Source organism: Coregonus lavaretus (genome assembly GCF_964263955.1).
Source record: "Coregonus lavaretus genome assembly, chromosome: 5".
Lineage (NCBI taxonomy): Eukaryota > Metazoa > Chordata > Actinopteri > Salmoniformes > Salmonidae > Coregonus > Coregonus lavaretus.
This window is the reverse complement of record NC_139992.1, coordinates 10267370-10281647: the sequence shown is the minus strand read 5'-3', so window position 1 is coordinate 10281647 and position 14278 is coordinate 10267370. Positions and strand designations below refer to the sequence as shown.

At 42.7% G+C, this 14278-nt stretch overlaps 1 protein-coding gene across 1 annotated transcript in view; it reads right to left on the bottom strand.

Annotated features, from left to right (window-relative positions):
• The window catches only part of LOC311128856 (receptor activity-modifying protein 1-like), an 80044-nt gene extending 68028 nt beyond the window's left edge, over positions 1-12016 (bottom strand). Inside the window, exon 1 of the mRNA XM_084161076.1 lies at positions 11792-12016. Coding sequence (XP_084017202.1) covers positions 11792-11849 — 58 coding nt within the window. The 5' untranslated portion in view covers positions 11850-12016. The remainder of the gene's footprint in view (positions 1-11791) is intronic.
• Positions 12017-14278: the final 2262 nt, after the last annotated feature.

Sequence of the window (14278 nt, the reverse complement as noted above, 5' to 3'; positions counted from 1 at the left end):
AGTAAACGCACGCTGGAAGTTGCACAGAATCTTCACAACGTCCACGTTTGTGCACAGCGGACCTGACATTTGCTCAGCGCCTAATTTTTTTTTGAGGGAACATTGATTATGACCACTTTACTTGGACTAAGAAAATACACTTTATGACACTGTCATGAAGCATTAGGACTATGATGTGTCACTTTACTTGAACTAAGAAAATACACTTTATGACACTGTCAAAAAGCATTATAACCATCAGAATCATGTAAGCCAGATAGGCCTGTCACGTACATGCCCTTACGTCAGTCATCGATCAAAAAGAGGGTGTCTTGTCTTGCTCTTGAAATCTGCTCCTGCATTCATCCCAGTCATCAGCAACAGAGCATTAGGGTAGGTGCATGTCTGACATCAATGTGTGCGCAATTACAATGATAATTTAATATGGTCCAGCGAGAGTTGCACCCCTCCTCAAAAATCCTACACTCGATCCCTCCGATGTCAACAACTACAAACCAGTATCCCTTCTTTCTTTTCTCTCCAAAACTCTTGAGCATGCCGTCTCTAGCCAACTCTCCTGCTATCTCTCTCAGAATGACCTTCTTGATCCAAACCAGTCAGGTTTCAAGACTGGTCATTCAACTGAGACTGCTCTTCTCTGTGTCACGGAGGCTCTCCGCATTGCTAAAGCTAACTCTCTCTCCTCTGCTTTTATCCTTCTAGACCTATCCGCTGCCTTTGATACTGTGAACCATCAGATCCTCCTCTCCACCCTCTCTGAGCTGGGCATCTCCGGCGCTGCTCACTCTTGGATTGCGTCCTACCTGACAGGTCGCTCCTACCAGGTGGCGTGGCGAGAATCTGTCTCCGCACCACGTGCTCTCACCCCTGGTGTCCCCCAGGGCTCAGTTCTAGGCCCTCTCCTATTCTCTCTATACACCAAGTCACTTGGCTCTGTCATATCCTCACATGGTCTCTCCTATCATTGCTACGCAGATGACACACAATTCATTTTCTCCTTTCCCCCTTCTGATAACCAGGTGGCGAATCGCATCTCTGCATGTCTGGCAGAGATATCAGTGTGGATGTCGGATCACCACCTCAAGCTGAACCTTGGCAAGACGGAGCTGCTCTTCCTCCCGGGGAAGGACTGCCCGCTCCATGATCTCGCCATCACGGTTGACAACTCCATTGTGTCCTCCTCCCAGAGTGCAAAGAACCTTGGCGTGACCATGGACAACACCCTGTCATTCTCCGCTAACATCAAAGCGGTGACCCGATCCTGCAGGTTCATGCTCTACAACATTTGCAGAGTACGACCCTACCTTACACAGAAAGCGGCACAGGTCCTAATCCAGGCACTTGTCATCTCCCGTCTGGATTACTGCAACTCGCTGTTGGCTGGGCTCCCTGCCAGTGCCATTAAACCCCTACAACTTATCCAGAACACTGCAGCCCGTCTGGTGTTCAACCTTCCCAAGTTCTCTCATGTCACCCCGCTCCTCCGCACACTCCACTGGCTTCCAGTTGAGGCTCGCATCTACTACAAGACCATGGTGCCTGCCTACGGAGCTGTGAGGGGAACGGCACCTCCTTACCTTCAGGCTCTGATCAGACCCTACACCCGAGGGCACTACGTTCATCCACCTCTGGCCTGCTAGCTCCCCTACCTCTACGGAAGCACAGTTCCCGCTCAGCCCAGTCAAAGCTATTCGCTGCTCTGGCACCCCAATGGTGGAACAAGCTCCCCCACGACGCCAGGACAGCGGAGTCACTGACCACCTTCCGGAGACACTTGAAACCCTACCTCTTTAAGGAATACCTAGAATAGTATAAAGTAATCATTCTACCCCCCCCCCCCCTCCCCCTCCCCATAACAAAAGAAGAAGAAAAAGTGGTTATCCCACTGGCTATCATAAGTTGAATGCACCAATTCGTAAGTCGCTCTGGATAAGAGCGTCTGCTAAATGATGTAAATGTAAAAAATGTCAATAAAATAACTACCGCGGTAGGTTTTGTGGGTTTTGACACTTATGTAGGTGTCTTAATCAGCCATAAAATAACGCAATATATGTCACAACAGGTCTAAATATATGTATATTGTCAGCTGTTATGACATTATGACATGGTTATGACCGTGTCATAACGTGTTATGACGCTAGGTGTCAAGTAAAGTGTTACTGAAATGTGTGTGTGTGTATGACCCAAAATATTATGGGATATAGTAAAGACATGTAATTTAACAGTAATTTTTTTGACATTTTAATGTGCCAAGAACACAAACAGTCATTATGTTTTCATCCGATTGTCAAACAAATCGCTTTAAAAAATAGGTTACCTTCGCACATTCATCCAAAATAATTCCAACATCCGAACAGTACACTGTGCACCCGCCAACTTTCCTTCAATTCGCAAATGGCTGAAACGATCTAAACGGAGAAAGCATCCGAGCGAACGAATAAGCATTTCGCTACACCCGTGATAACATCTGCAAAATATGTGTACGCGACCAATAAGATGTGATTTGATTTGAACAGCGCCCGTCTGTCTTACTTTATGCAGCCCACGTATCTGATGCTGTCTGGCAAAAAAAGAGAATGACGTGCCTAGCAAAAGTATTCAGTGGGATTCAAATTCAAAGGTTATTTGTCACTTTTTGTCAACAATCTACTCAAAATATCTGTAATGTCAAAGTGTAAGAACAATTCTAACATGTTTTAAAGATTAATACAAATTAGATAACTAAAATATAGTTATTGCATAAGTATTTAGCGCCTTTGTTCATGCAAGTCTAAATTAGTTCAGGGGTAAAATTTTGCTTAACAAATCACACAATAAGTTACATGGACTCACTCTGTGTGAAATAATTGGCGTTAACATGATTTTTGAATTACTACCCCTTCCCTCTGTCCCCCTTACATACATCTGTAAGGTCCCTCAGTCAAGTATTGAATTTCAAGCACAGATTCAACAACAAAGACCAGGGAGCTTTTCAAAAGCCTCATAAAGAAGGGCAGTGATTGGTAGATGGGTAACAATAACAAATCAGACATTGAATATCTCTTTACGCATGGTCAAGTTAATAATTATGCTGTGGATTATGTATTAAATACCCCCCTAGAGTCTAATGGCCCGAGGTTGGGTTTCTACTAAGCTAACACATGGAATTGTTTTAAGACGGTCATACCAAGGATCATTTAGCTATCTGATTTCAAATTTTAGGACATCTGTAGGTATAAAAAAAGATATACAAAAATGATTTGATGAAACATTTGGCCTTACTGCTATTAGCCCATATAAATCAATTTAATAACAGATGCATACATGGAAAAACTGAAATAAATTAAATAAATCAAAAAGTGTCTGTCCAATATCAGACACACTGAGTGTACAAAACATTAAGAACACCTGGTCTTTCCATGACACACTGACCAGGGGAATCCAGATGAAAGCTATGATCCCTTATTGATGTCACTTGTTAAATCCACTTCAAAATCAGTGTAGATGAAGGTGAGGAGACAGGTTAAAGAAGGATTTTTAAGCCTTGAGACATGGATTGTGTATGTGTGCCATTCAGAGGGTGAATGTGCAAGACAAAAGATGTAAGTGCCTTTGAACGGGGTATGGTAGTAGGTGCCAGGCGCACCGGTTTGTGTTAAGAACTGCAACGCTGCAGTGTTTTTCACGCTGAACAGTTTCCCGTGTGTATCAAGAATGGTCCTTCAGACGAGTCTCGTGGCACTTGTGGGGTTGTAGAGCAAAACAGAGAACACCATTGTGTTTGTGAGAGTTACATCTTTCTATAGAAGGGTGTAGTGTGTAGCCCAAAACGTCCGGATGCTACAGATGTTTTTGAGAGAAGACCGATTTTTGGGATGTCTCCTGGTCTGACAAACATCGCTGTAGCTCAGCCACCTTCCACCGCAGAAGGCCGAACATTGGCGGATAGCTTAAACGGACAGATTTTGATAGGGATTTTTTTATTATGCCTCGAGCAGAGCATGAGGAGGCCTCAAGCAAAGACTTTTGTATTGTTTTATTTGTATATATTTTTTTATGGCCAGTTCATGAGGCCCCTTGATGATGTGAGGCCTGAGGCAATTGCCTCTTCTGCCTAATGGTAAGTCAACCAGTATGTACAGTGGGGAGAACAAGTATTTGATACACTGCCGATTTTGCAGGTTTTCCTACTTACAAAGCATGTAGAGGTCTGTAATTTTTATCATAGGTACACTTCAACTGTGAGAGCCGGAATCTAATACAAAAATCCAGAAAATCACATTGTATGATTTTTAAGTAATTAATTTGCATTTTATTGCATGACATAAGTATTTGATCACCTACCAACCAGTAAGAATTCCAGCTCTCACAGACCTGTTAGTTTTTCTTTAAGAAGCCCTCCTGTTCTCCACTCATTACCTGTATTAACTGCACCTGTATGAACTCGTTACCTGTATAAAAGACACCTGTCCACACACTCAATCAAACAGACTCCAACCTCTCCACAATGGCCAAGACCAGAGAGCTGTGTAAGGACATCAGGGATAAAATTGTAGACCTGCACAAGGCTGGGATGGGCTACAGGACGATAGGCAAGCAGCTTGGTGAGAAGGCAACAACTGTTGGCGCAATTATTGGAAAATGGAAGAAGTTCAAGATGACGGTCAATCACCCTCGGTCTGGGGCTCCATGCAAGATCTCACCTCGTGGGGCATCAATGATCATGAGGAAGGTGAGGGATCAGCCCAGAACTACACGGCAGGACCTGGTCAATGACCTGAAGAGAGCTGGGACCACAGTCTCAAAGAAAACCATTAGTAACACACTACGCCGTCATGGATTAAAATCCTGCAGCGCACGCAAGGTCCCCCTGCTCAAGCCAGCGCATGTCCAGGCCCGTCTGAAGTTTGCCAATGACCATCTGGATGATCCAGAGGAGGAATGGGAGAAGGTAATGTGGTCTGATGAGACTAAAATAGAGCTTTTTGGTCTAAACTCCACTCGCCATGTTTGGAGGAAGAAGAAGGATGAGTACAACCCCAAGAACACCATCCCAACCGTGAAGCATGGAGGTGGAAAAATCATTCTTTGGGGATGCTTTTCTGCAAAGGGGACAGGACGACTGCACCATATTGAGGGGAGGATGGAAGGGGCCATGTATCGCGAGAACTTGGCCAACAACCTCCTTCCCTCAGTAAGAGCATTGAAGATGGGTCGTGGCTGGGTCTTCCAGCATGACAACGACCCGAAACACACAGCCAGGGCAACTAAGGAGTGTCTCCGTAAGAAGCATCTCAAGGTCCTGGAGTGGCCTAGCCAGTCTCCAGACCTGAACCCAATAGAAAATCTTTGGAGGGAGCTGAAAGTCCGTATTGCCCAGCGACAGCCCCGAAACCTGAAGGATATGGAGAAGGTCTGTATGGAGAAGTGGGCCAAAATCCCTGCTGCAGTGTGTGCAAACCTGGTCAAGACCTACAGGAAACGTATGATCTCTGTAATTGCAAACAAAGGTTTCTGTACCAAATATGAAGTTCTGCTTTTCTGATGTATCAAATACTTATGTCATGCAATAAAATGCAAATTAAGTACTTAAAAATCATACAATGTGATTTTCTGGATTTTTGTATTAGATTCCGTCTCTCACAGTTGAAGTGTACCTATGATAAAAATTACAGACCTCTACATGCTTTGTAAGTAGGAAATCCTGCAAAATCGGCAGTGTATCAAATACTTGTTCTCCCCACTGTATGTATGTATGTACAGTGGGGAAAAAAAGTATTTAGTCAGCCACCAATTGTGCATGTTCTCCCACTTAAAAAGATGAGAGAGGCCTGTAATTTTCATCATAGGTACACGTCAACTATGACAGACAAAATGAGATTTTTTTTCTCCAGAAAATCACATTGTAGGATTTTTTATGAATTTATTTGCAAATTATGGTGGAAAATAAGTATTTGGTCAATAACAAAAGTTTCTCAATACTTTGTTATATACCCTTTGTTGTCAATGACACAGGTCAAACGTTTTCTGTAAGTCTTCACAAGGTTTTCACACACTGTTGCTGGTATTTTGGCCCATTCCTCCATGCAGATCTCCTCTAGAGCAGTGATGTTTTGGGACTGTCGCTGGGCAACACGGACTTTCAACTCCCTCCAAAGATTTTCTATGGGGTTGAGATCTGGAGACTGGCTAGGCCACTCCAGGACCTTGAAATGCTTCTTACGAAGCCACTCCTTCGTTGCCCGGGCGGTGTGTTTGGGATCATTGTCATGTTGAAAGACCCAGCCACGTTTCATCTTCAATGCCCTTGCTGATGGAAGAAGGTTTTCACTCAAAATCTCACGATACATGGCCACATTCATTCTTTCCTTTACACGGATCAGTCGTCCTGATCCCTTTGCAGAAAAACAGCCCCAAAGCATGATGTTTCCACCCCCATGCTTCACAGTAGGTATGGTGTTCTTTGGATGCAACTCAGCATTCTTTGTCCTCCAAACACGACGAGTTGAGTTTTTACCAAAAAGTTCTATTTTGGTTTCATCTGACCATATGACATTCTCCCAATCCTCTTCTGGATCATCCAAATGCACTCTAGCAAACTTCAGACGGGCCTGGACATGTACTGCCTTAAGCAGGGGGACACGTCTTGCACTGCAGGATTTGAGTCCCTGGTGGCGTAGTGTGTTACTGATGGTAGGCTTTGTTACTTTGGTCCCAGCTCTCTGCAGGTCATTCACTAGGTCCCCTCGTGTGGTTCTGGGATTTTTGCTCACCGTTCTTGTGATCATTTTGACCCCACTGGGTGAGATCTTGCGTGGAGCCCCAGATCGAGGGAGATTATCAGTGGTCTTGTATGTCTTCCATTTCCTAATAACTGCTCCCACAGTTGATTTCTTCAAACCAAGCTGCTTACCTATTGCAGATTCAGTCTTCCCAGCTTGGTGCAGGTCTAAAATTTTGTTTCTGGTGTCCTTTGACAGCTCTTTGGTCTTGGCCATAGTGGAGTTTGGAGTGTGACTGTTTGAGGTTGTGGACAGGTGTCTTTTATACTGATAACAAGTTCAAACAGGTGCCATTAATACAGGTAACGAGTGGAGGACAGAGGAGCCTCTAAAAGAAGAAGTTACAGGTCTGTGAGAGCCAGAAATCTTGCTTGTTTGTAGGTGACCAAATACTTATTTTCCACCATAATTTTCTAATTAATTCATTAAAAATCCTACAATGTGATTTTCTGGATTTTTTTTCTCAATTTGTCTGTCATAGTTGACGTGTACCTATGATAAAAATTACAGGCCTCTCTCATCTTTTTAAGTGGGAGAACTTGCACAATTGGTGGCTGACTAAATACTTTTTCCCCCCACTGTATGTATGTATGTATGTATGTATGTATGTATGTATGTATGTATGTATGTATGTATGTACGTGCGTCCCTCTAATCATACTTTTTTTTAGCTGTTTGTACTTCCTTAACATGCAGCATGCAGCTCATTTGAATCAAAGAGCTAGTGGTACACAATGAGTTGTCCAGCTTAGGGCTTGAAGCATTTACATTTTTTACATTTTAGTCATTTAGCAGATGCTCTTATCCAGAGCGACTTACAGTTAGTGAGTGCATACATTAGTGCACTCTATAGTTTTGGCAAGTCGGTTAGGACATCTACTTTGTGCATGATACAAGTAATTTTTCCAACAATTGTTTACAGACAGATTATTTCACTTATAATTCACTGTATCACAATTCCAGTGGGTCAGAAGTTTACATACACTAAATTGACTGTGCCTTTAAACAGCTTGGAAAATTCCAGAAAAGGATGTCATGGCTTTAGAAGCTTCTGATAGGCTAATTGACATCATTTGAGTCAATTGGAGGAGTACCTGTGGATGTATTTCAAGGCCTACCTTCAAACTCAGTGCCTCTTTGCTTGACATCATGGGAAAATCAAAAGAAATCAGCCAAGACCTCAGAAAAAAATTTGTAGACCTCCACAAGTCTGGTTCATCCTTGGGAGCAATTTCCAAATGCCTGAAGGTACCACGTTCATCTGTACAAACAATAGTATGCAGGTATAAACACTATGGGACCACACAACCGTCATACCGCTCAGGAAGGAGACGCGTTCTGTCTCCTAGAGATGAACGTACTTTGGTGCGAAAAGTGCAAATCAATCCCAGAACAACAGCAAAGGACCCTGTGAAGATGCTGGAGGAAACAGGTACAAAAGTATCTATATCCACAGTAAAACGAGTCCTATATCGACATAACCTGAAAGGCTGCTCTGCAAGGAAGAAGCCACTGCTCCAAAACCGCCATAAAAAAAGCCAGACTACGGTTTGCAACTGCACATGGGGACAAAGATCGTACTTTTTGGAGATATGTCCTCTGGTCTGATGAAACAAAAATAGAACTGTTTGGCCATAATGACCATCGTTATATTTGGGGAAAAAGGGGGTAGCTTGCAAGCTGAAGAACACCATCCCAGCTCTGTCAGGAGGAATGGGCTATAATTCACCCAACTTATTGTGGGAAGCTTGTGGAAGGCTACCCGAAACATTTGACCCAAGTTAAAGAATTTAAAGGCAATGCTACCAAATACTAATTGAGTGTATGTAAACTTCTGACCCACTAGGAATGTGCTGAAAGAAATAAAAGCTGAAAGAAATCATTCTCTCTACTATTATTCTGACATTTCACATTCTTAAAATAAAGTGGTGATCGTAACTGACCTAAGACAGGGAATTTTTTACTAGGATTAAATGTCAGGAATAGTGAAAAACTGAGTTTAAATGTATTTGGCTAAGGTGTATGTAAACTTCCGACTTCAACTGTATATATACATATACTATGCCGATGGAAGAGAGGAGTCTCTTTTCATAACTTCTCTCCCTGGATTTTGGGTCACTAATGAGAAGCCATTGGATGTCTCTGTCTGCAGCCAGTAGTGATGCTGTGCCTTTGTTATATAAGGTTAAAATGTGCTTTATAAGACAGGCATGAAAGCCAATGGGCTGTAAAATCAGCTCTGCTGCCCAGTGTGTGAATTAAATAATGCTGCTGTTTCTAAGTTGTTGGTCTCCATGAACAGAGTTAAAGCAAAACATATGGGTCTATTGCCATGCTACATTTGGCAGAAGTCCGCTCACTGAATATGGGAGACTGACCATACAAAGAGTTGTAGATATTGTAGTTTTTAAAGAGAAATCCAGATATTTATCATGTTACACTTGAGCACAACTACATAAAAAGGCATGGTTTCCATCCCGATCTCTCCAGACATAATGTTGTTCACGGCAGATTAACCCAATCAGTCCAATCACAGGTGGGTGGGTCTTTCCCACCAGTCCAACTGGACCTGAGAACACAGCAGAGCTGACAACTGTAGTCATAGAACAATCAAAACACCAATCTCAATTTTTCTTCCTGCCTACCTTGGCCCCACCTCCTCAATTTCTTATTAATCTCTCCAGTTAAGAGGAATTCTCTTTGCCAAACTGAGATTAATTTAGATAACTGCACGTCAACTGATTCCTTCCCCCAGGAATGGTGATGATGTATAATGTGTTGTTGGAGAGGGGCAGAGTATGTGTCCAAAACAAAAGTAAAGAATCACACACTAGTGAAGACAGATGACTGACTGACTTTAACTGTATGTCTACAGTATGTGTGTTAGGGATAGGGCCAGAGAGAGTAGTGGGGAGTCTCCTGTGAGGGTAATGAATCTGTGAGAGGATCAGTGTTAATCGCCACACAAAGCCAGCTCTGAAAGGGGGGGGGGGGGGGGAGGCACACTTGACCTTTCTCTCCCTGCTGCCGTCATCCCATGGGGTCCTTGTTTAATTTCCTACCAGCGGTAGACCATCGCTCTGTCTCCTAAGCTACTTAGCCAACTCCTATAGGTCTCCCTTGTCCCCTCCTCCCTCCCTCCGTTTTATTCCTTACCAGCAGTACACCTCCCACTCTGTCTCCTAAACTACTTAGCTAACTCCTCGGGGCCTCACATCACCCCCTCTCCTTTTCCCACCACCTCCACCCTAAGTCAATCCCTCAGCCGTGTTGTCAGCACCTCTGATTGAATGCTCGATAAACTCCCTCTGAGTGACGTCAACTAATGATGAAAAACAGGGTTCACAGGAGATCCGAGTTCCAAAGAAACCGAACTGAGAAACAACAGGAGACAGCTTTGCAACATCACAATATAAAAACTTAGTCCCTGCCAGAGAATAACCTCATATAGGAAAAGCATGCTGGTGCGTCACCCAAGAATGCTCCCTCTAATCTGGCACCCCTACAGTCACTCATTATTCAGGAGCCCTCTGTTAATTGTACATCTTAAATTAAAACAACACTGCAGCTAAGCTAAGCATGCCTCACTGGATCAACCAGCAGGGATAACACAACTAAAACATACCGCTAAATGTATTTTATTTTGTATGAGAGTGAAATTCCACCCTCATTTAAGCTATTTTTAAAGTTTTATTTAGACACCAGGGAAATAGAGGGAGACTGAGACAAGCTCTGCAAATGCTCTTTGAGCTTGTTTTAAATATGATTTTCTTGTGATTTCTAGCCAGGGCTCTGTGTACAGTAGTATGGACAGCATTTAGCACAAAAGGTTATGTATTGATTGAGGTTCTGTTATGAACAAAACAAGAGGGAGGAAGGGATGTTCTATGCTCTCAGTTTTGAGAGTAAAAACAATTTTTTTTAAATAATAAGAGTTCCCTCATTTAAAAGTCAGAGCTGCTGTATGGGTCCTAACACACACTGGCCTTCTGCAGTTATGACTCAGACTCTCACACACACAGTTAAACGTTACAGACCATTACCGTGTACTATGCGAGGCATCCACAATTGCCTAGTTTATCATGGATGAAACAAACGTTATTAATCATATAATATTTAATGATGTGAACTATCATTTGAAAATTATCATCACCTCAGGTAGGTAGGTCAAAGTATTCCATCTGTTTTAACAGTAGCCTAGACAGCGCCAAAAACCTAGCTTTTTAATAGGCAAAGAGAATACTAGCCTATTCTTAGAAATAGTTAAATAGTTATGAGGTGCCATGTCTTGGTCCTGTCGGTGTACAGGAATTACAGAGAGGCTCCACGTGGATCGTGCTCAAAGGGAACGGAAAGTAGGAGAGTAAAAGGAAGCAGATCGTGCAGACAGCAACACGCATCATCAGACCTCAGCACAGCAGGCTGGTTAAGATAAGTGTGAAATTAATTTTCCTCAGCAGCAGGGAGCTATGCATGATTAATTAAAACAGATAATTGACCCGTGTGGATGGGTCCGTTTTGAGCACCTCCAACTTGCTGTGAAGTCTAAATGTCCTATTGACCTTATATTTTTACAAGCCACTTAGACTAAGTACACCGTCCGTGTCTGGAGCATCCTCCTTTCACGAAATGTTACGAAAATGCCCTTAAGGTATTTAATCATTCGGATTCACGATGACGACTTTCATATATACAAGTCAACCCTATGGCTCAGACAAGCACGTTTATTTGTTAAAATGAATCTATTATTTTTCATGTTTTCTAAAATTATTGAATATATGAATCTCTAAAAATATGAATATGATTTAATAATATTCATATTTTACTAATAATCAATTATTTGACATGATGAAAGGGTTCGTTTTTATTTACTTGATCATCTTTGCAGTTTCTATCGAATTGTGTTTTGGTCATCATTCATTAATGAATGATAAACCATCATGCCCAGGCATCATTTGTAGAAACGGAATGAAAGAAAGCGTTGAGCGGGATCAAGGATAGCGGTGCGCTGCGGGTCTCTCCAAAACTTACCTACAACAAGCCACAGGAGCACCTGTTTCGACAACACAGATGTGGTATCCGATGCCATGGTCTTCTTTAAAAACGACTGTCCAATGCCAGAAGTTGGAGAAGCGTTAAGACGAAACAGACGATAAAGCTTCACAATTTTCCACTACGATCGAGACGACTCTGTCACAGAAACACACGGTTGTAAGCCATAAGCATTCGACTCCTTCCTCTCAGCCAACTATAAAGGCAGCTCAACTGTCGTCAAGGTCACTATCACCTTGCGCAAAAACTCGGGAGAGGTACACTTGGAACCGGTCATCGGGAGTTCCCTTTCCGAGTAGCATATCCCGTCAACTTTCTTTACGAAATAGATTCTCGATCATTGAAATGAATGCAACCAACATCGAGGCTTGACAAGTCAAAAATTGTAAGTTCCACTACAAAAACCTTGCGTACACTACGAGGACATACTTGGCAACTCATGCGCAAGCGAGATTCACTGAGCCAGAGTAGAGCCTCCAGTGAACAGTTGGTCTCGAGCGTGCGTTCTCTTGACTGACACCAACAGTGTGTGCGTGAGAGCGCCAAGAAGGGAGCATCACCAGAATGTAGGCCAGGGTTCCCCTGATTTGATTTGGCCGCCCACGTTCTGAGCAAAACACATTACATTATTTTTATTTTTTACATAAGACTGTAAAAACTCCAGCAAATCAGCTCCTAGTTATTTTAATTTTGGAAATCTGTTCCAAAGTATTCCCACGCATACAAATGTAAGCAAGGTTTGACATTATTTTTAAATATGTTCCGGCCCCCTGACCATCCGCTCAAGAATAACATCGGACCGCAGCTGAATCTAGTTGATTATCCCTGATGTAGCGAGTCTGTCTGTCTGCATGCATCCCTGAGCTACACAGGAGGCCCCGTGTAGCTCAGTTGGTAGAGCATGGCGTTTGCAACGTCAGGGTTGTGGGTTCGATTCCCACGGGGGGGCAGTATGAAAATGTATGCAATCACTAAAAAACTGTAAATCGCTCTGGATAAGAGCGTCTGCTAAATGACTAAAATGTAAATGTAGGTAAGCTATTCCGTGGGTAATGCTGCGTTCAAAGCACCTGGGAACTCGGAAATCTCCGATTTCAGTGCGTTTAAAACAACTGAGAACTCGATTTGAACGGTCATCCAACTCGGGAACCTTTCTAGAGCTCCGACTTTCCGACCAGAAGAGCACTGACGTCATGATTTGACCTCGTATTTTTCCGAGTTCCCAGCACACAGGTTGAGCAAGCTTGATGATAAAGCGGTACAGTCCAACCTCACCCAATGTTGCCATCTAGTGTTAAAATATATAAACACAAAATTACAGCTCCAATTCCAGTTCCTCATTGCTAATTGGCATATATCAATAGCTGATGTGTGGTGAGCCTTCTGGCAGAAATGGTTGCCAACCATGCATCACCCAAGCAGGTGCTACACATTGGTGGTGGAAGAGGTGAGTCCCCCCCCCCCACACTCTAAAAAATTAGGGGTTCAACAAGGGTTCTTCTAAGATCCTCAAAGTTCTTGGAAGAACCTTAGGGTTCTTGGCACTGAAAATTGCCACCGAAAGGTTCTTCCAAGAACCCCATACGAGGTGGGTTCATCAAGGAACCTCCTTAGTTGGTGGGGGTTCTTGAAGGAACAGAACTGCCCAACTGAAACATTTGGAATTGAAAAGGAGAGCAGGTGCAGGCACTTAACTGAAAAATGTAAAGATCTCCTCAATTGAAGGTAAGGTTTGTCCCTTGTATGATCTAAATTGACATTGTTTTATGATGATACCATCTAGCTTTTCATATTTGTGCAAATCTTTCTAAACAGAAAATGGACACAATTCAATGGATATCAATCAACAAAGAGGTAAGAATATGTATGCTATAAGAATATGTTGAAGGCTAGCTGTATTGGGTGCAGATGACTGAACAGCTCACTTTTGTGTCTGTGTCTGCAGGTATACAGAGGCATACAATGGTATGTCAATTGGTATTGATTGGTATGTTATGCAGATCACATGTACCATCCTCCACCCTTAACTCTTCAATGAAAATCCCATAGGCCTCTACATTATGGACAAGGTATGTGTATGAAAACCATTATTAAAACAGCTTTTTCACTCACATTTACCACAAAAACCAAGGTATGAATACTGTTGTGTGCATGTTTTGTTAATCATCGATATAATTAATATTTTTTTGATTCACAGACTTCACCCTCCCTACACCTCTGAATATAACAGGAAACCTGTTTGATCACTATGCAATGCAAAATAATTCTGGCTATGGATACGGAGAAAATCAACACATTAACATGCCAGAGGATATACCCATTGGACGGGGCTCTGCTGGGAGTTTACCTCATATTTTGATTTTTCTATTCTGCTTTGCCACTCCAATCATATTAAACATTAATATTGTGTTGTTGTTATTGGTATTCATATTATTAATAACAATAATGGGGGGCGGGGGGGGGGGG